This window comes from Labeo rohita, chromosome 1 (assembly GCF_022985175.1).
Source record: "Labeo rohita strain BAU-BD-2019 chromosome 1, IGBB_LRoh.1.0, whole genome shotgun sequence".
NCBI classification, from domain to species: domain Eukaryota; kingdom Metazoa; phylum Chordata; class Actinopteri; order Cypriniformes; family Cyprinidae; genus Labeo; species Labeo rohita.
This window is the reverse complement of record NC_066869.1, coordinates 145273-171978: the sequence shown is the minus strand read 5'-3', so window position 1 is coordinate 171978 and position 26706 is coordinate 145273. Positions and strand designations below refer to the sequence as shown.

Here is a 26706-nt window from a genome sequence, read left to right as displayed (position 1 = left end):
AGCAGTTGAGGGTTTGGTGTGTAGTATCCATGTTTTTTTCTTGGCATATTGGTTACCATTTGTATAAGCACAGTCTTACTAAAAGTACCATGGTTAAACTATGGTTAGTTTAACCAGTTAGTTTCAGAGGCGGCATTCCAAGGCAGGAAGGCATCGTCCGATTGCAAATTCGGTTTCACTTCTTGTCTTTTCCTGATCGAATTTTGAAGGCGGCATAGATGTATCCTTTGCTGCCTTAGATATCCCACAATTCTGTGAGTTCCATTCTGTGACGGACGGTTGAGCTAAAAAAAAAAAAATGAAGATGTGTCGGAAAATTGCATTTGGTGGTCAGTTTGTGTGTAAATCTATATTTCTGACTAACTTTTTGCACGTTTGATGTTATTTCTAGTGAGAAATCAGTATTATAATATCTAAGTATTCGTTCTATTTTGTTGTAGATCATTAAACCGTTACGCTGCCTCAGAAGCCTGTCCGAAATCAGTTTCATGAGGTGTCTTCGTGCAAAAACGCTACCTGCAAAGTCACTGACTGATAAGGCAGCAAGTCAGCTCTCTAGGCTTTGAGATGCAGCCAAGATGATGCTGTGTGTGGAGCTCTCCCATTCTTTTGCTGTATTTGTTTGTTCTGAGTTTAGTCATTTTTTTATCAGTTTTACCAGGGGCAAACTCCTGGACAACACAGGCAACACACCACCAGACAATTTTTTTTTCCAGGTTTGGAATATTAAGATGCTCTGTTGGACGTTCTAGTCGGAGGGTCAGCGGTCCCACTCAAACACACGCTCTTCATAAAACTGTTAACCTTTTTACTCGCCGTGGGAGTTTTGCTCATTCATTCTTGAGAATGTTTTCATTCCTCCAGACGTGTGTGGCTGCAACAGCTGGCTGATCTAGTAACTGAAACAGAGCAATGGTACCCAGAATCTCTTTTAAACATTCTTGGGGATTTTAACAAAGCAAATCTCTCCCGTGAACTGCCCAAACACAGAAGGCATGTTACGTGTCCCACCAGAGACAGTAAAATACTGGCTCACTGCTACACCACAGTAAAGGATGCATATCACTCTGTCCCATGTGGAGCTATATGGGGCTCTCTGATCAGTGTCTGGTTCATCTCATACCATCCTACAGGCAGAAACTGAAATCGGCTAAACCTGTGAAAAAATTAACAAATAATAATAATTTAAAAAAGCACAGAGCGATTTTTTACAAGCCTGCTTCAACTGGACTGACTCGAGTGTTCTTGAAGCTGCTGCCAATGATCTGGATGAGCTCACAGAGACTGTAACTTCATATATCAGTTTCTGTGAGGATATATGCATTCCTACCAGGTCGTGTTAATTTCGTTAACATAATGAAACAATGTTCATTGACAAGCTTTTTTCCCATGACTAAGACGAGACGACAATAAGGTCAATAAACAACAACTATGATTGTAACAACATGCAATTTCGTTGAAAAAAAGACAAGACTAATATATATATAAAATTTACCAAAAACCTCTTTTTATTTTCATCAAAATAAGAAACAAAATGTCATTGCAGACTGCTGTACAGGCCTCTACTACGCAAGCTTTCGTGTGACAAGAGCTTCGCTGTTACAAAAATAAATTTTCTGCACAGTGTTTTGCCTATTTTAGGCAATTTGGCAACCATGCGGACATGCTCGCTCCTCAATGCGGAATCGCCGCCGATCTGAAGACGCCAAACAACCAGCTATTCAGCAAATGTTAGTTAGTGTTCTGTCTCGACTATATTGTTTGCAATTGTGGTTCCTCAATGAATGTGTTTACTCAACCACTATACCTTAAATGCAAAAGTAAATTTCTCAAATAACACCAATAATTACAATTATAATTTGAGCAAAATTATATATATATTTTTTAATCAATTTAACCATTATACAGCATGATGAAAATGTGACTAAAATTTAATTGACTACAACCTGACTAAAATGCTCATACAGTTTGTTGACTTAAACTTGACTAAACAAAAACTGCACAAGGTTTACTAAATATAATAACTAACGGCACTTTTTTGGTGCGACTCAGCGCGGCACGGCTCAGCTCAGTTTGCGTTTCCACTACAGTTTAGTACCGCTTTAGAGTGGGCGGGATTATACACATCACCCCATCAAGCGCTCGCTGGATCCACTCCTCAGCTATCAATGAGAGGAACATCTGAACGTCCTCAACAGACCACGAAACAGACATTTTTTGGTTTTTAAAAAAGGTGCTCTCCTTGTGTTCGTTCAAAAAAGGAAAAAAAAAAAAAAGTTGCGTTCAGTCTTTCGCTGGCTGTGGGTTTTTAAATCTGGCGGGTCTGGTGTCTCCTTTCACAAGCTAAGCGATGCAGGTAGTTACAATTCTCTCCTGCCTAACAGTGATCAGCAGGGTGTCCCCTGCTCTGCATATTTTGCATGTCCCTCCAAATTTAAAGGGGTCATCGGATGCTAAGTTCACTTTTTCATGTTGTTTGAACATTAATGTGTGTTGGCAGTGTATGTACAAATCTACCCTATAATGATAAAAATCCATGCAGTGGTTTTTAATTAATATGTAAACATAATATCCCCTTTTTCAAATCGAGCAGGGAGCAGGGATGTAAGTTAGACAAGAATATCTCCGATTGAGCGATTGAGGTGTTGTGTTGCTAAAGATGCAGTGGATTACGTTTGTTTGTGAAGGGAATGCGCCTCCCGATCTACATATATCCGTCTGTGTTCACGCGAATCATTCATAATCCAGCTTCACTTACAGCAGAAGTGAGTGTAAGGGGTTTTATGAATCTTTGCGATCGCCTTTCCTAATAATGTGCTAGTTAGCAAGTTTAGCGGCTAAACGCGGCTAAAGTAAACAGGCTCGTCACTCCACAGAGAGAAGAGAGGGGTGGGGCGAGCAGAGCTCATTTGCATTTAAAGGAACAACCCCTCAGAATGAGATGATTTTAGCAGAGCTGAAGGTAAAAGGGGTGTTGTTTTACACAACCATTGAGCATTTTTAACCAAAGTATATTATAGACTTTTCATTTAGACCCTAAAGAATCATATCAATTAAATAGCTGTAAAAGTTTTTAGCTAAGAGTTTTCTCTTAAAACCTATTCACAAAGCTGCTAAGGCAGTGGTTCTCAACTCCAGCCCTCGCGCCCCACCACTCTGCATATTTTGCATGTTAACACACCTGATTCATATAACCAGCTCGTTTGAAGTGAACTCCACTGCATGAACTGTGTTTCGATTGACATGATCCCTACACAGTGTTCATTGTTCCCTACTCCCTGAGCAGGGGAAATCTGTTGAAGTTTACTTCACTTCAGAACATACATTCATGGATTTGCGCTGCACTGCTGCCTGCAGTGTCTTCACATACAGACAAATCTTACTAGAGAAGTGTGAAGTGTGACATAAATGCATCTGTCAATAAATAAAATTTAAATTTTAAAGTCTCCCATGCTTTATTGACCTTTAATTGGAATATATACACTCACTTCGAACTGGGATCATGGCAGAAAGTCCACTTCACAGGGCACTTACGTTCGAATGTGTGCAAATGTAAAAGAAAACCAAGCTGGACACAAAAACAGCTGTTACTTCTTGTCCAACTTGTTAATGAAAACAAGCATACAATCAAAGGATTTAGAGTTTAGAGTTGGGATAACCTCCACAACCACAAAGGTTGTGTGGGAAAACGTCTGCAAATAAATGTGTGTTTCATGTTTCTAAAATGTTTATGTTCCAAGGCAGATTGCCAGCAACAGCCATTTTAGCCCCGCTGAAAAAAACAAACCATCACAGAATTTTTAAAGTTTTTGCAGGTTATACTGGGAATTGTACTGGTTTTAATGGTCGCTGTAATGGTGCCTGTTGGTCTCTACTGGTAAGTGGTCACCAAAGGACAACTGTCCCTGACAAGTTCTACAAGTCATAATACTCCTGCGATTAAGGTGACACCTTTTTAAAAGCTCATTATCGTCAAATGTTCCTAAAATGTTTATATTCTGAGGCAGATTGCTGGCAACAGCCATTTTAGGATAGTTTGTGATTTGGTCTTAGTGACTTAGGAGTCCTCTTCACTACTCCTAAAGCTTCACAGATTTACTAGCTAGTTTTAGTGCTAAAATGCTGTGTGAAGTACTCTTAGAGCTAAAATTTTGCAGTCCTACATTTAGGACTGTCACGCCCATTATTTTTAAGATGTTCTCCTAAATCTGCAAGTTACTGAAGAGGTTTCGGGAATAAAGGCACAGATTGAGATCTTCAGCTCTTTAGTTCAGCTCTTGGATCTCTGTCCTAACAAGCTCATGATTTCAATCAGGTTAAATATTGGAGACATGCAAAACGTGCAAAGCAGGGGAATTGAGAACCACTGCACTAAACATCATTAACATTCAAAGAATCTTCAGCTTTGAGGCCTCCTTCAAAACAAACGGACTCAGACTTCAGTTTTCTCTAGTGCTGAAGTTGATGAGAACCACCGTCTTCTGTTCACACACTTCAGGATGCTTTCGTGTAAAAAACACACACTACACACACACACACACACACACATACAAACATGGATTGGATTGAAAATTTGAGAGGTGAATGATAAGATCAACTGTAAGGTGACTTGATTGGTTCTTACCCTCAGCAGGAGGAGGAATATGATAATGAGCAAGATGAATCCGCCCACTGCACCAATGCTGACAATCAGCATTCGACTGGGAGGATCGACAACCTCCACCTTCACTGCCGTCTGAGAAAAATCATCACAACCACTGGCGCTAGTAACATTTTCATACTTCTAATGAATAAAATATAAAATTAACAACTTTTTAAATATACAAATTTACAATGAAGATGTAAATGATGAATGAATTATGGCAGGTACCTGGGATCTGTGGGGATCCTCCTACAGAATTGAAGAAATAATGTACTTAATTTCATACTATATATGTTGTTATAAGCCTGCTGATCTCAGATTTGTCTGCAGCTAACGTAACATAAAACAGCAGCTAATTATCAGTTCATCTCTGTTGTGGATTCACCTTCAGCCCGGTTAAAGTCTGGTTGTAGCGGCTTGTGTTGTAGTGGAGCTCAGCGCTGATGTTGAACACGTAATCACTCCTGATCTCTTTGAAGGGATTTATCTACAGCAGAAGAAACAGTGTAGGGTCAGCGTCAGTTTTAAAAGTTAATAACTGCATGATTTCGGCTTCTGTTTCTGTCAGCTGAACGTCAGCACGTGTGTCTGTTTGTGTTTCACGTGTTTGTGATCGTGCAGCGCTGTAGTTCAGGTGTGTGTTCACTCACATGCTCATATTCCGTCATGTTATGGAGAGCTGCCTGCGCTGTCAGGTTGAAGTAAACTGCTGAAGTTTTCTGCAGATTAAACTGACGACACTCAAACTTCCCACAGTGACCGTCCTGAAACAACAACAAAACACAGAGACACTGAGAGAAAAAAACCAGAGAAAATATCAGAACAGACTCAAAAGAGGCAGAAGTGAAGGACGAGATGCGTTTCAGATGTGTTTAATGTGACTGGATGTGATTATATATTACTAGGAAGATTCACCTAAAAAAAAATTATTTTGACTATTATATCCATCCTCATGTTCAAAACCTTTTGTAGGTTTCTTTGCTCAGAAAATATCTTCATATAAAAGACGATATTTTAAGAAATGTCTCAGTGTTTTTTAGTCAGTGGTTTGGAACAGCATGAGTGCGAGACAAATTGACAAAAAATCCCAGTAGTGAAAGTGGTCTATAATCTCTTACCTGTTGTTCTGGCTTGAAGTCACACAACGTTTTGTTCTGGAGAGAAGAACAGAAGTTGTTTATTCAGCAAACACATGATGATTTGATGGTATGAGCTGATGGACGAGTGATGCACCTCATGTACGCTGATGCTGTGATGTGTTAAAATCACAGGTGCAGTTTGACAGGGCAGTGTGAACGTGACCGACACCGGCAGACCTTTACCACGCAGATTCTCCACCTGCAAACACACAAACATACTGATACACAGATACACAGCTGATCTGATCCCTCACAATCACCTTGTGTCGCATCTGTTCTCTGATTCACAGATTAATAATTGTAATGTAACATGAAATAAATGCTGTACTTGAGGGAAACAGCAGATGTTTGTTTGACTCTCTGACCTTGTAGGTGATGTCGAGAGGTTTTGGAGCTTTGTCCTCCACAGAGAAGTTCAGATACGTCACAGAGTTTTCAGCCTCTCTGACAAACAGGTTCATTTTGTTTAGTCATAGTTTTATTATTGTTTTTTTTTTTTTATATATTACTGTCTGAGATTGATCATAGTGTAACTGTAACTGCTAATGAAACCAATGCAGTGCTGATCAATAAAACCATTAAAATAAAAACCATCCCAAGACGAAGAGCAGATCAAACTGAAACAGAAGAACAGAAGAGTTGAATGAATGTCGCTCACAGACTGATCGCCAGATCAACGGAGAACTGCACCGGGACGCTCCTCCTCACCGCTGAATCAGTCGTGTTTCTATTGTTATCACTGTGAACAAACACGCAGAATTAACCTTAACCTTCACGACCTGGATCATGAGTCCAGATCTCTGATTACTGTTATTGTCACTGCTCAAATGAAAACAAATGAATCCGTCTCATTCACCTGCCGGCAATGATCATCATCTCCATTCGGTCAGACCAGTCACGATCCCATATCGTCACACGGAACGTTCCCAGAAACTGAGTCTAGAAAACAGCAGAAACAGTGGAAAGATGTTGGTAGAGACACCAAGAGAATGATTAAAGAATGAAAACCTTGAATTCCAAATGAAAAACCTGACTTTGTGTCTGCCAAATGCAAATGCTCAAATGCCATCTGTGGTTGTTTTATTGTCACTGTCTGAAGAACACAATGATTCATGGCTTTAAGAGTATGTGTATATCAAGAATTTTATTCAAATAAAAGTACAGTTGATATACCTTGATAAAATAGTAAATAGCTAACAAATGCACTGAGAAGCGTGGTCATCAGAAATCACCCTTAACAGATGAAAGGATTTTAAAGTTATGATGAAGATAGTGCTTTTCTTAGCGGAAATTTAAAATGTTTCATCGTGAATATGAGATTGAGCTGAAGAATGAATGCTGTATCAGATGCAGGTGATCACACTCGCCCGGTCCGTCTCTCTCTCATAACACTCATACAACACTTATACAATAAGCTTTCAATGAAGCAACTCAACGTTCCTTCGTTACTAGTTTTAAAGTGATGTTTTGGAATTAGTAATGGAGGCTTGGGCTCAGCTGTTAAACTGATTTTGTTTTTTTTAGCATTGTAACTCCTGTGTAAATGCATATGCCACCTCTGAGCTGGACAGTCTAATAGTTTCCCCCTTTAGGATACATATCAAACTGTTACTAAAGCAAACCAGTAATTATAATCATGCTGATGAGTCATTTTAAAAGTGTTATCTCTTCTACTTGTCAGTGCTGTTTGTCTAAACATTTCTCCTCCTAATCACATCCATATAAATAAATCTAGCATTCTTTGTAGAATTCAAAAGGGACTGATATGTTTTGTGGTCTGCGCCAATTCACACATATGATCACCTTCCTGCTGTCGTATTTTGGAATGGAGTAGACTGTGTGCGCACTACAGCGATCACGTGTAGTCTTGCGTTGCCAGACCTTCAGACTGACAGCAGAAGGTCTGGGAAGTGGGAACCTTGGCCAAGGACCGCCCAAAAGGTCATGAGACTGACAGGTAAATCCAACATTTAATTTTGTGCCGTGTCATCTCTTCCATCTTTATTTGACCCTTTAACTCTAGCACTTTCTATTGTAGTTCTGGTTGTGGGTTAACATGTCAAGGTTAAAGGTGGAGGTTTCAGGTTTCAAGACTTCAGAGTCATGTGAAAGTTGTGTGGATAACCAAAGGAAGGCTATCGCGCTGGCTGGCCATGTGCTGTAATGCGTGTCGAAAGTAAGAAGCTGGAAGATATAGTCAATCTCTCTGAGAGCTTCTTAGCTGGCCCTGACGATCATGACATAGTGTTTGAGAAGGCTGATGTTTTAAAATCTCCTGAGGTAGATTTTGCACCTGAATTTCAACCAATTTTATGTTTGGGCAGGGAACTTTTAGCTACTGCTCAAAGGGCAGACCCTTCTCTAGCGAGCTGCTTTGAGTCTGTTGCAAATCTCAAACAAAGACCTCACAAGAGGGTAAAGTATTTTTGGGACGGAAATGTTTTAATGCGATGTTTGTCAGACCCCTTGGACTGTTTGTGTTGGTTTTGCCCTTTGTCACACTCCCGTTGGACTGTTTTGTTAGTTGTGTCCATATATGGTCTTTCCTGTTCCCTTCCTTGTTAAGTCATTATTGGTTAATCACCCACACCTGTCTTTGTATCATTAGCACTCCTTTATAAGTTGTTTTCTGTTCATTGTTTGTCGTGTGCGTGCGCGTGCTCTCGTGCCTGGCCTGGCCTGTCTGGATGTACCCTTTTGTGGATTTATTAAAGACTTTTCATTATATTACGTCTTAGTTCGTCTCATTCCCACACAACCGTGACAATGTTGGAGACCCGTTGCCTGGTCCTCCCTGAATGAAGTCCTCCAAATTGTCCTGAGGTCCACAGCATTTTTGGGAGCCTGTTCTAAAAGTCACTCATGAGCACGTGCTGTTCGTTTGTATGTTTGTCTTACTGTGGTGTTGCTGCGGTACACCGGTTGATTGATTCTGCAGGTTGTTCTGTTCGTAGCGCCGCCGTCCCCATCACCACAGCTGCTTCGAGTCCGGCTCGACTGTTTGTTCAACACACACACACACAGAGAGAGAGACAACCTTTTATAAAATCTTTTAAACAGCATAAGATATTTATAGTTTCAGAGAATGTTTCCAGAGACTCTGCCTTTAATCTTTATTCAGCAAGGAGGGGCAAAATTTAGAAATGAAGAATTGGTTCTCTTTCAGTTCATAGCCACGTCCCACAGGAAGATCAATCAGAATGACAGAAATAGGAATTTTTTTTTTTTGACAAATTCTTAATAGGATGCATTCTGTGCAATAATTTAATTTTTATTCCTGGTCCCAAAAGTTCAACTGAATTGATAGGAAGAAATATTTACTAAAAGAATTTCATTTGAAGCAAACCTTGCCATTGGAATTTAAAACTAAACTGTCAATTTACATTCAAAGTCTATGACACAATTCAAGTCTGCTGCAATTGTGTCAAATTAATTTCTCAGAATTTTGGTTTACATCAGTTTGACTTTCTGATATCAACATCTGTTTTAATTTAGTTGTACATCTATTAAATTCAACTTATATTGACTTTTAAGTAGCAGAATGAAATTAATCTGATTTGGCTAAACCATTTTGATGTGCTGTTTAAATGTTTTTACTTCCTGAGTTTGATGTGTGGGCAGCAGTACCTCAATGGGCTCAAATTTAGAGAGCGAGAGGCCTTCTGGGTAATGCAGCACTATGCTGGTGTTGTAGGAGTCGTCGCCTGGGTTTGCCAGTGTTACGAGGACGGTGAAATGAGCTTGATTCTCCACCACTAGTGTGTCGTTCCTGCAGAACAAACCGTCATTTTGATAGAAACCAAAACCTGATGAGGAATGGCAATATTACACATTAATCTCATGTCTGATTTGTTTATTTTTATCAGCTGTTTCTCACGTAAAACTGAAGTTCAGCTTCAGATCGGCCACACAGCTGCTGTTTGAATTACAGTTCCTTTGAAACGGGACCTAGTCACAGAAAAGAGAAACTTCTACAGAGCTTTTGCATGTCACAGAAACTTGAAGAGACAAAAATCTGATTCAGATGAACAGAGATCTGTAAAGTGGATCTAACTAGCTAACTAGTGATGGACACTTTTTTTTTTTTTTTTAGACTTTTTTTTCAAAATTTGACTGTATTGGTGCACCTAAATATAAACAGAAAGATACAACACTGGAAACATTAACAAGGTGAAAAAATAATAGTTTGTAGACTCTAAAAATAAAAAAGAAGAAAAACTTTTATCCTGTCTCCGTAAACTAAAAAGGGGCTGCTGTGGATGTCAAGAACCCATTTTAGCAAATTTTTAATGTGTAAACTTTGAAGAGTTTTGTCAAGAACAGCCAAAAGACATCTCAGATTGTGAGAAATTAATTTGTATCTTCAGAGGCAACACTGTGTCTGCAACGCAGCGCTGAAAAACACAACATTGATCATCAGAACGAAGCTGCTGTGACTGTCTGAAGCTGTGATAGACGACACGTACCAGCATGAAGATGGAGAAGGGGAAACAGGAAAATCCAGGATCCAGCAGGACGGACTGCTGCAGAGTCCTGGACGACGAATCCTTCTGATCAAAGAATCCTCGACTCATTCCTCGCACCACATCCACATTCAGGTTCAGAGAAACATTCAGCTTCTTCTCCAGAGATCCTGAGAGACATGAGAGGGTAAGACACGGAGGCCGTGTTCTTCACGTGACAGAGAGACTCTCTGAAACTCCATTGACGTTACCGGTGCTGCCGGTCCTCTCGGTCACCGTGAAACACGAAGACAGATTAAATGCATTAAATGCGCTGTCACCCGGACATTCAAAGTAGTTCAAGCTGATTTCCTTTGGACTAAAGCTGAGCTGTGCAGACACAGACATCACAGGCCGAGCCCTGAGAAAAGAGTAAACAGCTCATGATAGCAGACAGTGAGACTGATGTGGTAAAGAGGTTGTTTGTTTATAAATAATAAAAACTAAAGAATGACGTACTTGAGCAGGACAATCCCTCCTTGTGCTCCGATCACGATGTCTGTCAGATTATCATCGTTCATGTCCATCTGACCGGACAGAGACACCCCGAACTGCTGCAGACCAGACAGAACCGACCGCGCTGGGATCCGCTAAACACACACACACACACACACACACAGATCTAGTGTATCGAAGCGGCTCATCATTGTGCACGTTTATCCTGCAGTGTCTGTTTATCTGGGAACATTCGACTCTTCTGGATTTCTGAGATAAACAGAAACACAGCGAACTCTCACCTGAGGAGCGTGTTTAGGGTTTATGCCAAGCGTCCTGTCGCCCAGGTAGATGTAGACGACTCCTTCATCCTCCAGCGGCGCCCCAACCGCCACATCTGACAGACTGTCTCCATTCAGGTCCTTTAGTGAAGCCAAAGATGCAGCAAATCTGCCGGTGGTTGATTCGCTCACATTCAGCATTTTCTGAAAATTCTGTGGAGAGAGAAAGAAAAGTGAACAGGATCTTTATTCATCAGCACCACAGCAATTTCCAGGACTTTCACATCATAGGAACCGATTATAACAGCAATGGTGACGACTAGAAGTCTCTTCCTGTTACCCTGAACATCATAATAATGGTTGTGAATGTGTCCGTACCTGCTCTGAGAAAGCGTAGACGTACAGCCTTCCTTCAGTCCTCGGCTGAGACTGGTAAAATAATGGAGCTCCGACCAGAAGGAAATCTGAGTCTCCATCAGAGTCCACATCCAACAGACTCAGAGACGCTCCGAAATATGAGCCAATCTGATGCCAGAAATGAATCAAGATGAATAGAGCTGCATTCTAGCATATGCTTTTATAGTCTGATGTTCACAGATGAAATATGAAAACAACACGGTCTGATTCACAAACTCAACACACAATACTGGCTAGAAATTGTCCTTGTGAAATTATTTTACTTTTTTTGCTTGATAGATATGGCAATTTAAAGAGTAAGTAGAGTGTTTGTTTGTTTTTTGGTGAAATACTAAAACTCAAGAGAGTGTATGTGGTTAGAGGGGTCTGCTGATCTTATAGTGGACATGTTAGTTTAAGAGCCCCTGATCTCACCGATAGATAGAGCTCGTATTGTGTCTGAGGGTTTTTTCACTGACTTGTTCTCCTTTGATGTTCCTCGTCACTGTCCATGTGTTTTTATTCTTGGTGAAGAGGGTCACCAGACCCGTGTGCTCGGCCCGCGGCGCCCCAGAGAACAGATGAGGGACGCCGCCTCTCGTTCCCAGCACAGTCGAGTAACCTGAACATCATCAGCATCATTAAAACACACACAAACTCTTCACATCACACAAGGAACAAACAAAAGCTCCAACATACCCATGTACGAGTCTCTACTGACAGCTGGATCGGTGATCTCTGTCTCCCTGAATTCAGATCCTGATCCCGTCACTTCATACAGAGCTCCACGCCAGTCATTAGATCCAACCGAACCCACGATCACAGAGTCCTGAAAGAAACGGTAACGTGTGGATGGCTGAAGTTCACTTTGTGGTTTACACACAATAATGGTGAACGAAAAAACTGCCATTTCAAACAGGTAGAAACCGTCCCTGGATCTCTCAACTAAGTGAGGTTAGTGACATTGAATATTCAATAGATGTTTGGAGTTTTAACAATGGCTTGAGAAAGACAATCTACTGAACTGCTATTTAAACAACATTTTTTAGACGATTTTTAAATTTCTATACTCTACTCCTCCTGGAGCTTTCAAGCTATAACCACCAAACTCAGCTCAGATCTTTAGACTGATCTGTGTTATAACTTTTCCTTTTCTATATCTTTCTGACACCAGGAATCAAATGGAAAGGTCAATGACATGATACAACCACTCTTTATTGGTGAAAAACAGGCAAATAACACCTATTAGGCTCATAACAATGTAACTTTTGCTATTTTGTTCCACAATAGTTTCCTGCATTAGCCAAATGTTGCATGGTTGTTAAAAGGATAGTTCACTCAAAAATGAAAATTTGATGTTTATCTGATTACCCCCAGGGCTTCCAAGAAGTAGGTAATTTTGTTTCATCAGTAGAACACAAACAAAGATTTTTAACTCAAACCATTGCAGTTTGTCAGTAATATAATGGCAGTCAATGGGATTCATGGTTTTGAGAATCAAAAAAAAAAAAAAAAAAAAAAAAAAATTATATAAATACTGTTCAGTTTCTTGCACAGACTGATTATTTCATGTCTTAAGACCTCAACGTATCGTCACAAGCCGCAGGGTTTAATTTGGTTTTGTCTGTGACTGTGTATGTTTTTTTGATTCTCAAAGTCGTGGATCCCATTGACTGCCATTATATGACTGACAGACTGCAATGGTTTGAGTTAAAAATCTTTGTTTGTGTTCTACTGAAGAAACAAAATCACCTACTTCTTGGAATCAAATTTTCATTTTTGGGTGAACTATCCCTTTAGATAGATGTAAAACCTAACTCCTCATTTGCCATCATAGCTACTCATTGTTTTCATTTAAACTGGTACTTACACATTTCAGATATCAATCGTCACCACCCAGCAAGATACACCAAGAAGATTTTACATCTGATATGTGTTATCTCCCTTTTTTACAAATGGAAATATGTCACTACATTAATAATATGGGTACACTCTTTAAAAAAGGGTGCTTCACGATGTCATAGAAGAATGTTTTTTGTCTACGTAGTTCCATAAAGAACCTTAAACATCTGAAGAACCTTCCTGTTTCACTAAAGGTTCTTTGTGGCGAAAGGTTCTTCAGATTATGAAAAGGTAAGAAAGAGATGGTTCTTTAAAGAACCTTTGACTCAATGGTTCTTTGTGGAACCAAAAATGGTTCTTCTGTGGCATCACTTGAAGAACCTTTTAAAGCACTTTTATTTTTAAGAGTGTATATAAATAATAAACAGTATCGGTGTAACGTGGAAGTCAAGACAACTGAGGTGTGGATCCAAGCGCAGGGCTTAATTCACAAATGTAGTCAAAACAGGCAGGATCAGCAACAGCAAACAGAAACATCAAAGGTAATCAAAGGGTCCAAAAAACAAGCAGAGGTCAGGGCAGGCAGCGATCAATCACAAAAAAAACAGGTAAAAGTCCAAGGTCAAAGCCTCCTTTACCAATACACACACAGTCTGGTGGGAGGGCGCAGTAGTTTTCAGTAGTTATGTGTAAGTAAGTTTGACTGTCAAGGCTATTTTATTCACTTTAAACATCAGGTGAAGTGATTATTTCTCTTTAATACAGATGATTCTGGATCATTAATAAATTAGTCATGACAAAAAATGATGATATCCGATGTATTTTTCTATGATTGATTATAAGGTTACTAAGCTTAGTTTACTGTAGCTTGTCATGCACTGACTAACACGGCGATAAGCCTGTATGTGAACTGATATTAGGCTAACTGTAACGTGGCGAGGGAGATGGGAAGCGGACGGATCCATCTGCATAACTTTATTGGTTTTAAACAGAGACATGGTCGCAAAACAGGCAGGATCAGACACTGGTAAACAGGTATGTAGGAGCAAAACACAAGAATAGTCCGTAAGGCAGGCGACGGTAGGTCAACGGCGAACGTAATCCAAGGGGCTAGGCAAAAGGGGTGTTCCGAATAGACAGGATAGTGATCAAAGGGCAGGCAGCGAGACAGACTAAACGATATAACAAGGCTAGAAAAACAAGACAAGGATTAACTGACTAGAAACACAAAAGAACTAGGCTAAGGATAGAACACCGTGGCTCCGTAAAGATGCAAAACACAATCCAATACTTGGCGAATCGTGAGAGGAAGTCCAAGGCTTATCTAGGATCTCTGATTGGATGCAGATGATCAGCGCAATGGCTGATGGGGAACGTAGTCTGGGTGTGGTGCAACAGTCAGTGTAATGTGAATGTCAATAGTGTGAGAGGGCGACATCTAGTGGTGAGCGGACCGAAGGTCACCGGACAGATTTGTGACACTAATATTGTATGTGTTGGGTGTTGCTCAATATGGTGTAAAGTGGCAGATCAGTGGGCTTGCTGCGGTTGAATATCTAAATAAGAGACGTCCTCAGTCCCTGCAAAACCTAAAATACTATGTGCAGGACACAAAATAATTCAATAATCATAATAGGACCGGGTAAGATGAACCTATGAAATGAACTCATTTCTAAACAGCATGCCATGTACACATATATATCCTTACAAGTACAATTTTGGCTGAATTATTTGTGTTCCCTTCAAAAATAGCTCTTAAGAAATGTTATGTTTATTGCCCCCCCTACTGTTAGATTAAATGTACGCCCTTGTGGGCAGTAACGCATTACTTAGTAATGAACTCAAGGCTGAAGTGTTCTTTTATTAGCTGAGAAAATTCTCCTACTTCTAAAGCTAAACAAACTATCTAAAACCTTGGATTAGCTTGAAAATGAATTGTCACAAAGTTCAAAAGTTGACATTTTAGAGATACATGGTTCTCACAGGTCAGTGATGCAACAAACAAATGATCTCATAGAATACGATGCATTTCTGTAGAATATACTACCCAACAGTATATATATATGGGGGCAGCCGTGGCCTAATGGTTAGAGAGTCTGGCTTGTAACCCAAAGGTCCGGCAGGGATTGTTGTTTGGGGGAGTGAATATCCAGCGCTGTCTCCACCCTCAATACCACAACCCTTGAGCAAGAACAGAACCCCCAACTGCTCCCCACTGCTCCGGGTGTGTGTTCACGGTGTGTGTGTGTGTGTGTGTGTGTGTGTGTGTGTTCAAACATGTGTGTGTGTGTGTTCACAGTGTGTGTGTGTGTGTTCACGGTGTGTGTGTGTGTTCACAGTGTGTGTGCGTGTTTGTTTACGGTGTGTGTGTGTGTGTGCGTGTTTGTTTACAGTGTGTGTGTTTATTTGTTCACTACTCACTGCTGTGTGTGTGAACTTGGATGGGTTAAATGCAGAGCACAATGTCCAAATATGGGTCACCATACTTGGCCACATTTCATGTCCTTTCCTTTCTTGTCCTTTCCTTAAAGTAGTTAAAATTAGCCCAACCTTAAACATCTACAGCAGTAAAATCCAACACACATTAATGCAGCAGTAATATCAATCCAAAAACATCATATACTGTATAATGGTACTGTTACGTATCTGGCCGGTGGCCTTCTGTCTGCTCACCACCAGATGTCGCCCTCTCACATTAATATTACATTGACTGTTACACAACACCCCAGACTACGTTTCCCATCAGCCATTGCACTGATCACCTGCGTCCAATCAGAGACCCTATTTAAGCCTCGGACTTCCTTTCACTAGTTGCCGAGTATTGAATTGTTCTTAGCATTCATACAAAGCGTCGTCCTAGTTATCCTGTGTCTAGTTTCTTCTTGTTTTGCCTTGCTTTCCTAGTTTTGTCTCCTAGCCTAGTTATATAGTTTAGTCTGTCTCGCTGCCTGCCTTCTTTGAACTCCTGCCTGTCTTTTCGGAACACCCCTTTTTCCTTGCCCCCTTCGGATTACGTTCGCTGCTGATCGACCCTTGCCTGCTTTAGGGACTACTCTTTGTCTTGCTCTACATACCTGAATGCCGTTGCCTGACCCTGCCTGTTTGACCATGTCTTTGTCGATGTCCCTAAATAAAGCTCTGCAGATGGATCCACCTGTTTCACACTTCATTCATCTCAACATAACAGGTACAACACTGACAGGGACCATTTTTCTGCACAGTGAATACTTTTACCTCTGATACTAGTCCATACATTTATTGTGTGGTATTAGTCCTTGACGTGAGTAGATGATCTGAATAATACTTCCACTACTGTTATTAAGTAGCTAAGTTAGCTATCTATCTAGAAGGCAAGTTAATTAGCTGATACTATGTATTATTTATATACCCATATTATCAATGTAGTGACATACGTCCAGTTGTAAAAAAAAGGGATATAATACAGGGATATAATATCAGATGTAAAATCTTCTTGCTGTATCGGGCTAATTGGTGATGACTGATTTGTGTAGAATTTTCATGGGTAATATATATTTTTTTCTGGGTTATCTTATATTTTCCCATCTATTTAACAACGATGCAACTGATATAAAAGAAAATCTAGTGTCATTTGGCCAATGCAGGAAACTATCGTGGAACAAAATAGCAAAAGTTGCATCGTTACGAACCCCATGGGACATTAATGGACCTCGGCCATGTTGCTGGTCAAGGACCAGCATAAACCAGCAAAGACCAACATAAACCAGTTAAGGACCAGCATAAACCAGCATCAAAACATACCTAACCAGCATATGCTGTTTTTTTCCCTAGGGGCAACATCACAAATTCTTAACTAGACACCATTAGGGTTACAAAAATCTGTTAAGCGGGTGCAAGGGAACCTCTTCTTCCTGCCCTACTATTATGGTTTTTATAAAAATAAAGGTTACATTTCATAAAAATCCCATTGAATTACATTGATGGAATGTTCTAATGAGCCAAAACTATCTGTCAAAATTCAAATCTAAACACAATGAAGCCCATTAGACTTTATTAAGCTGCCATTCTACGTACTATTTCTATCATCTAACCATTACTATCTATCTATCTATCTATCTATCTATCAATGGTGCTCTGGTTTTACTTCAGGACACAGATTTTTATCAAGCGGTGACCCAGCATTGATTACTGTATTATATCATAAATAAAAATGTCCTTAATTAAACATTTAAATTCATTTATAGTCCATGAACTGTATAGACACAACAATACATCAAATTACTAACGTGACAGACTGAATATGAAAATTAACACATTTGTAAATATTTCACACTGTTTATTATTTTTCACATTTGCATTTAGAACAATCTGTGAGTGTTTCTCCATTCTGCTGGAAGCACCGTCAGTGCTCAGATTTCATTTCTACAGCACTGAAATCATTCAAGTGCACACACGCACCGGATCACGTGAGGTCACGAGGACCCGGAAGTAACTTCAAAAGACTTTAAAAGGTATTTAAGCAGGAAGCAGGTGTTGTTTGGCACCAGACATTGAGCTCATGCTCACCTCATCATCGTCAGGTCCCTTCAACTTCGTCACTCACGTGAGTAAACTCTCTGCTCTTCGGAGCGCTTATTTGCCTGTCTGTGTGCGTGTGAGAACGCGGATTTCTTGGTGGAAATCTCTACTCCTTATCGGAGCGTTCTCAGACCAACTGCGTGATTTACCTGCTCACTCGTGTGTTTCCGCGTTTGAGTTTTCCGTCACGCTACAAGGGGACACATCTCGAACCTTTCATTTCTCGTCAAGCCTCCGTGACAGAATGTCTGGTCCCGAAATGGTCCCGGCGGAGCTGGAACAATTGTGGGGTGTGATTCAGCAGCAGTCGGGGGAAATCCTCAGTCTGCGGCAGGAGCTGGTGGGGCTGCGGGCGGAAGTCAACGCGCTGCGCGTCGAGAGACCGCGGGTTTTCGGCAGCAGTGCGAGACGCTCCAGTCCGACCTCACCGCCCTGCAGGCGGACTATGATGACCTGGCTGCTGCGCAGATCGCCCCCGCAGATCCAGGCCGCCCCGCCCATCAACCCAAGATCGCACTGCCGGAGAAATGGGATGGATCCGGAACCCGGTGCGATGTACTTTTAACTAACCTCTCCCTTCTGTTTGAGTTCCAGCCAGCACGTTATCCATCAGATCGCAGCCGGATTGCTCTCCTCGTCTCTCTCCTCACCGGGCAGGCAGCAGAGTGGGCTGCGGCGGTCTTGAAAGCTGACGGGATCGCGGCTCACTCGTATCCCGAGTTCACCACCCAGCTCAAGGCCGCCTTCCAACATCCTGAGAGCGAGGTGGAGGTGGACTCTCGTTTGTACCATCTAAGGCAGGGCGAGCGCAGCGTCAGCAAATACACCATGGACTTCCGTACGCTCGCCGTCCAAACCAAATGGAGCGACGCGGCACTCCGCACAGCCTTCTACGAGGGCTTATCTAACCGTCTGAAAGACGAACTGGCTGTGCGTGAGTTGCCGGCCACCCTGGAGGGCATGATCCAGCTCGCCCTCCGGGTGGATCAGCGAATGAATCACACTAAACGCTCTTTCCATGTCTCCACAGGCTCCACCCTCCGTCACCGTCATCTGGATCCACCCGTCACCCACGCTGTCGCTGCGCCATCTGCACCTCCACCGGCCGCTCCAGAGGCCCACTCATCCGGAGCCGGGGAACCCATGCAGATAGGGCGCACCTCCCTGACGGCAGCAGAAAGGGCTCGACGCTACCGCGAAGGTCTCTGTGCCTATTGCGCCTCCCCAGACCACCACCGCGCTATCTGCCCTCTGCGTCCGGGAAACGGCCAGACCAGGTGAAGAGGGGGAGGTCTTCATCTGGTTCCGCTGCCATCAAATCCTGTCCCGCCATTTCCCGGCTGCTCCTTCAGGTATCAATCCTCATGGGCCACCAACGGATCGTGACCACCGCATTTGTTGATTCAGGTGCGGCTGGGAACTTTATCGATCAGGCTTATGCCGCCCAGTTGGGGATTGAGACTGAGGTGTTATCCCAGCCTCTAAATATCACAGCCATTGACGGTCGCCCCCTCAACTTCAGTCCCGTCACCCAACGCACTAAAGAGCTTCACCTTCAAATCGACAATCACTCAGAGAAAATTCACCTCTACATCACCTCCATCACGTCACCGCCGATCATCCTGGGGCACCCCTGGCTCATCAAGCACGATCCCTTCATCTCTTGGACCACCAACCGCACATCGTCCACTGGGGGCGACCTGTCAGGAGCTCTGTCTCCGGGCGGAGGCTGGGACGTGTTCCGGGGAGTCCGGGGTCCCCGATGTCAAGCTGGAGGAGATTCCCGCTCCGTACCGCGACTTGGCCGAGGTCTTTAGTAAGGGTCGCGCTGCTCGCCTACCACCTCACCGCCCCTACGACCTTGCTATTGACCTGACCTCGTGCCGGGCGCGGTGCCTCCCCGCGGTCATCTGTACTCCCTGTCGGCCGCCGAACACCAGGCGATGGAGGAGTACGTGGCGGAAGGACTCAGGGCCGGCACTATCCGTCCTTCCAGCTCACCGGCGGCCGCGGGCTTCTTCTTCGTGAAGAAGAAGGACGGGGGTCTTCGGCCATGCGTTGACTATCGGGGCTTAATCAAATTACCATCAAGAACCGTCACCCACTACCTCTCACTAACACCGCCCTGGACGCCCTCTCTGGTGCCCGCTTCTTCACGAAGCTGGACCTACGGAGCGCATACAACTTGGTCCGCATCAGGGAGGGTGATGAGTGGAAGACGGCCTTCATAACCCCCACTGGTCACTACGAGACCCTGGTTATGCCGTTTGGTCTGTGCAACAGTCCGTCCGTCTTTCAACAATTCATCAATGACGTTCTCCGGGACATGCTGGGTCGGTGGTGCTACGCTTACCTGGACGACATCCTCGTATATTCCAAGACGCTCGAGGAACACACCCAGCATGTCCGAGCAGTACTCAGAAGGTTGCTGGCCCACCAGTTGTACTGCAAGTTGGAGAAATGTGCCTTTCACCAGCACACCACCACATTCCTCGGCTTCGTGATATCATCTCAGGGTGTGGCCATGGATCCCCAGAAGCTGGAGGCTGTGCGCTCGTGGCCCCTACCTACGTCGCTCAAACAGCTCCAACGTTTTCTGGGGTTCGCCAATTTCTACAGGCGATTCATCCAGGGCTTCAGCGCAACTGCGGCACCTCTGACTGCTCTCACCAAACCATCACGTGGAGACTTCCAACTCACACCTGAAGCCGTTCAAGCCTTCAAGAAGCTATGTCACCTGTTCACCACCGCTCCGGTTCTCATTCATCCTGACCCGACTAAACCCTTCGTTGTCGAAGTGGACGCTTCCGATGTGGGCGTAGGAGCGGTCCTTTCGCAACGCGGTCCAGACGAGAAACTACATCCCTGTAGTTTTTCTCAAGGAAGTTCAATCCCACACAGCAGCGTTACGGGGTAGGGGACCGTGAACTGTTGGCCATCAAGTGGGCTCTAGAAGAGTGGCGTCACTGGCTCCAGGGCGGCAGCGACCCATTCACCGTCTGGACCGACCACCAGAACCTCACCGTCATCCGCCAGACCAAACAGCTTAACCCCAGGCAGGCGCGGTGGGCTCTATTCTTCGAGCACTTCAATTTCCAGCTCTCATACCGGCCCGGCTCGAAGAATACGAAAGCAGACGCCATCTCACGCCAACACCAAAGAGACACCACCTCCTCGGATCCCGCGCCTGTCCTGCCTCCACACATCATCCTGGCTCCTCTCCAGTGGGGGTTAGAAGAGAGAGTCCGCCAGAGTCACAGCCAGGCCCCTCCTCCACCCGAAACCCCCGCTGGGCGCCTCTTTGTGCCCGACCATCTCCGCAGAGAGGTTCTCCAGTGGGGGCACGATTCCACCTTGGCAGGTCACCAGGGGGTCCAGAGGACGATCTCGTTTATCGGCAGGGCGTTTTGGTGGAAGACGTTGAGGAGAGACGTACAGGAGTACGTCCAGGCATGTAACATCTGCGCTCGCTCCAAGACCATCAACTCACCTTCCACCGGCGAGCTGCAGCCCCTCCCCATCCCCAAGCGCCCCTGGAGTCACATCTCGGTCGATTTCGTCACTGGACTCCCTGACTCGCAGGGCAAGAACACCATCCTGACCATTGTGGATCGTTTCTCTAAGGCTGTGCACCTGGTGGCTCTCACCGGACTCCCCTCGGCCAAGACCACCGCGGAACTCATACTCGAACACGTAGTCCGCTTGCATGGGTTCCCCAAGGACATCGTCTCGGACAGAGGGCCCCAGTTCACGGCCAAGTTCTGGCAGGCCTTCTGCCGTCTGGTCGGTACCACCTCCAGCCTATCGTCCGGTCACCATCCTCAGACGAACGGCCAGACGGAGCGGGCCAACCAACAACTGGAGCGCTTCCTTCGATGTTTTGCGGGTGAACATCAGCGCTCCTGGGCGCGCTACCTCGTCTGGGCTGAACTATCTAACAACCTGCACACCTCCTCGGCCACCAATCTAAGCCCTTTCGAGGTATGCTACAGGTACCAACCCCCGGTGTTCGAACATCAAGAACCGGAGGTTGATGTCCCGTCCGCCCAACAGTTGGTCCGCCGGTGCCGGCGGCTCTGGAACCACGCTCGGACTGCCATCCAGAAGGCCAATCGTCGGTACACCATTCAACACCGCCGCCGGCACCCTCCGGGACGATTGTTCCATGTAGGTGACAGGGTCTACCTCTCCACCCGCAACATCAACCTAAAGACAGAGACCAAAAAACTCACTCCACGATTCATCGGACCCTACAAGGTCACGCACCAACTAAACCCTGTCACCTTCCGGCTCCAGCTGCCTGCCTCTCTCCGGATCCATCCTGTATTTCATCAATCACAACTTAAACCTGTCTTCTTCTCCCCTCTGTCTCCCCAGGTCACTGCACCTCCCCCGGTCCGGATCATTGACGGTGGTCCTGCGTACACCGTCCGGCGGATCCTTGACTCGCGAACCCGGGGCCGTGGCACCCAATATCTCGTTGATTGGGAGGGCTACGGTCCGGAGGAGCGTTCTTGGGTCCCCGGGCGGTTCATCCTGGATCCAGCCCTCATCCAGGACTACCGTCGTCGGGTATCCTCCGCCCGGGACCGTCAGGCGCCGGTCCTGGAGGGGGGGGTACTGTCACACGCACCGGATCACGTGAGGTCACGAGGACCCGGAAGTAACTTCACGCAGGTATTTAAGCAGGAAGCAGGTGTTGTTTGGCACCAGACATTGAGCTCATGCTCGCATCATCGTCAGGTCCCTTCAACTTCGTCACTCACGTGAGTAAACTCTCTGCTCTTCGGAGCGCTTATTTGCCTGTCTGTGTGCGTGTGAGAACACGGATTTCTTGGTGGAAATCTCTACTCCTTATCGGAGCGTTCTCAGACCAACTGCGTGATTTACCTGCTCACTCGTGTGTTTCCGCGTTTGAGTTTTCCGTCACGCTACAAGGGGACACATCTCGAACCTTTCATTTCTCGTCAAGCCTCCGTGACAGAAATAAAGTGTACAAATCACATAAATACTTTTATGGAATGACATGAACTGTTCCTTAATTTAAATAATTAATGATTACTGTATATATGACATTCTCTTACCTCCTGAGATGAGATGACACTGAATCCACTCTGTGATAACTCTCTCTGTCTGTCTCTGCCGTGAGCTTCCTTTGACCCTGAAACACAGAAGGAAAACTCTTACAATCATCAGTGGATTCTGCATCAATTGCCTTTATTTGAAAACTTCATATTTACCTTCAATATTGTAGATCTTTTTTTGCAGGTTGTCAAGAAGTCCCTGGAGTCCACTGTACTGTTGAATGTAGAAGGTGTTGTTGTCTTTCGGTGCTGATGCCAGTTGAGTGACTGTGGCTAACGTAACCTTTCCCACCTGAACGAAAGTGTGTAGTGTGTCATTTCTGCACGACACCAAATCACCAAACTGTCTGAACATTCAATGTAAATGAGCTGATTGAGCTTCAAGGAAACTCACCCCAATGACGTAACGCAGGATATTTTGCTCATCACATGTTTTGAGGACATTTCTATTATCATTATCACTGGGTTCTCCATCTGTGATGATCACCAGAGCTTTCACAGCGCTGGGATTGGCTCCAGACAACACGTTATTCAGCAGATTATTTCTGATGATATAATCATGAATAAATAATAAATCAATCAATCAATTAATCAATCATAAATAAATAAACTCAGTCTCAGCATTAATCTGCTTATAACTAACTTCTAATTTATAGATAAACAAAAGAGAGAGCAAAACCACAGCATGAACCATAGTTTTTCCTTTTAAAGTGTAAATTCAGTCATTAAAGTGTATTTCACTCACAGAACGTAGTTGATTGCACGATATGTGTTTGTGAGAGATTTCATGTGCGCCTCGTTCTTGAGTTTCTCTTCAGCGAAGCCGTTCTGATAATCGTTGAAATCAAACACAGTTCGTATGTCTGATGAAAACTGGACAGCAGCAAACTGACACACAGAAAGACAACAAACAACATCATTAACATCATGTTCACGCCTCATTACAGTACAGTGTTTCTACTGTACACTTTTACACACTGATTTTCACATGTTCAGTATTTCCACATTTATATAGTTGATGGATTATTTACCTTTATGGATGAGTTTGAAAGTGTTTTCATAATATTTTTAATGAAGTCTTTGTTCATTTGAAACTCATGTGCTTTCATACTGCTGGATCCATCAAAGAGAAACACCAGATTGACCTCTCTCTTGGTGCATTCTGCAGAAAGATCACAAGACACAGAAACTCAGCTCTTACGTCATTTAGCAGTCAAACCAAATCCATGTTTTCTCAAGTATATCACATGATATCATGTCTTTACTCTTTGATTTGACAATAAAAATGCCTACAAATGAAACCAACAGATGATTTACAGTGTTCAAGTCTGAATTGTTTTAAGTGCATCAGACCTTGGTAAGCGGCAGTAAAGTTTGAGACGGCCTGTGAGCTGCTGTTGAACTGGTAGCAAACGCCGTTCAGATACGAGTTTCCATCACACTCGTGAGGAACATACGGACTGCAGCTCTGAGAAAGAGACACGTCAAATCTGAAACATCAGGAGCTTCAGCAAATCACAAAATCAGCTGAAACCAGTGCAATCTCATTCTTGTATTTACCATATACCACATTAACCCTAACCCTAACCCTAACCCTAACATGTCTTGAAGGATGTCTGACTGTGAGAGACACTGAACTTACAGTCACAGCAGCAGACGACACAGCAGCAGACATGCCGAAGAAACGGGCGCTCTCTGAACCTGTCCAACACCAGCAGAGAGAGCAGAATATCATCATCATCATCATCATCAGCTCAGCATAAAAGCAATGAAAGTCAAGGTAACACTTTATTTGACGGTGTCATAATACAGAGTAATTACCTAATTATGTACTTAGTAGTAGTGATTGTACTTACATAAAACAAAATGTACTTACCATGTAACTAAGTTATGGAACACTTGTAATTACAGTTTGTAATTATGTAGATGTAATAGGCAGCCACTGTTACACATATGAAACAGACCGAGTCTGTTACACAGCTACATACGTAACCAAAAGACTGTTACATATGTGTTGCACACTTTAAACAATGTAATTAAAAATGTAAGTGCACAGACATAAGCTACTTAAAAAAAATATGGTGTATCAAGATTGTACTTAAGTGTACACGTAGCTGTGGAACAGACTTGGTTTGTTACATATGTGTAACAGCAGTTGCCTATTACATAATCTACATAATTACAAACTGTAACTACAGGCTGTTCCATAACACATGATTAGTACACTTTGTTTTATTAAGTACAACAGTTACTACTAAGTACTTAATTGGGTAATTACTCTGTATTATGGACACCTTAAAATAAAGTGTTACCAAAGTCACTGATAGATTGGCTGTGACGGTGATACCTGGCGACTGCAGCTGTTCGCAGGACTGCAGATCTGCGGTGCAGCTGTAAATTTGTCCTGTTGAATTTCCTTGTAATGGAGCTCCAACAATGATCCTGAGAAAAACACCCGTACAATCAGTCAGACATACAAGACACCTAGCAACCACTCAGAACACCCTACCGTGTGACTCACTGTTTCCTGTTTCCAAACTCAGTCTGATAAACGCTGTAACCAAAGAAATCGTCTGGTGTGCTGTTAAATCTCAGTGGATGTTCAGTGTCGACGTTGAAGGCCCCTGAAAGAGACACTGGAGAAGCGAGAGACACTGTTGAGCGCTCTGTGAGACGTCAGGAGACTTTAGTCTCAGTCTTTCTAAATGATTTTTTTTTGGTTTCTCTTCCTGTTTGTCAGTGTTTCATAAGATGCTGAAACTAACACAAGTGTCTGACGCTGGTGTCCATCAGGATTCAACCAACTGCACTGCAACAAGCAAACGGATTGACCAGCAGAAACCAGCTGAGAAATTCATTCTGGTTCTGGAAATTCTGTCTGTCTCTGTGTCTCTGCCTAGACATGTGCACGGACATCATCAGCATCATTTATCTGCAGTATGACCTTGAACTCAACAAATGATCACAACCATCAACATGCTGCAACATCAAGAGGAAAGAGCAGTGTGTGTGTGTGTCTGTGTGTGTCTGTGTGTGTGTGTGTGTGTGTGTGTGTGTGAGAGAGAGAGAGTTCCTGTCACATACAACCACCAAACCACCACACCCTGTTCCCAACACACACACAGCGTTGAGTTGAACCATCACCTCAACCTAAATATTAATGTACATTTGGAATATAAGTCTCTCTCTCTCTCTTTCTCTCTCTCTCTCTCTCTCGCTCACACACACATGCACACACAGATCTAAATGAGCACATCAGCCTCTTGTTGTTTTATAAAAATCTGCTTATAATGATTACGGACTAATGCAAAATCTATGAAAAATGAACAAAACGATGTAGTTTCTGAATCGTGTGAATGTTTGAGGGCATCTCTTACCCCACATGAAGAGAATCAAGCCGAGCGTCTCCATCCTGCTGCTGCTCGTCTGTGTGACAAACATCTTCCTGTTCATTTCTTGACAAATTCATTTCCTCCTTAACACAGTATTTCTCACTCTCAGGGCGTGTGTGTGTTTGTCACAGATCTCACAGCAGCAGTGTGTCAAACTTAAGATCACAATGTTTGCAATAATACTGATCACTCACCACACACATCTGACCTAAACATCAGTGTACATCACAGGAAGGGTGTATTTAACACACACACACAGACATTTCTTAGCAAGTTCCACTTGTCTCAAACTTGGACACTGTGCAACATAGATCCACACAAACCTTAAAACACACACACACACACTGCATCAGAAACGGGAACAAAAGCATTGTGGTAAAAATGCTTTCAATGAAAAGGCTGAGTGATAATGTTTACTCCCAAAAACAGATCTGCA

At 43.4% G+C, this 26706-nt stretch overlaps 1 protein-coding gene across 1 annotated transcript; it reads right to left on the bottom strand.

Moving 5' to 3' along the window:
• Positions 1-48: 48 nt before the first annotated feature.
• On the bottom strand, positions 49-26483 carry zmp:0000001082 (integrin alpha-D). The gene is given in 31 exon segments (XM_051119040.1): positions 49-284; positions 4625-4735; positions 4871-4891; positions 5028-5129; positions 5293-5340; positions 5342-5406; positions 5761-5980; positions 6147-6225; positions 6440-6520; positions 6638-6720; positions 8680-8778; positions 9409-9550; positions 9659-9796; positions 10081-10175; positions 10248-10414; positions 10496-10644; positions 10743-10873; positions 11021-11212; positions 11378-11524; positions 11875-12017; positions 12095-12224; positions 22879-22955; positions 23035-23170; positions 23273-23423; positions 23624-23766; positions 23910-24040; positions 24232-24346; positions 24521-24579; positions 25226-25320; positions 25400-25514; positions 26256-26483. Coding segments are annotated over 31 exon segments (3621 nt in total). The 5' UTR covers positions 26332-26483; the 3' UTR covers positions 49-104.
• Positions 26484-26706: the final 223 nt, after the last annotated feature.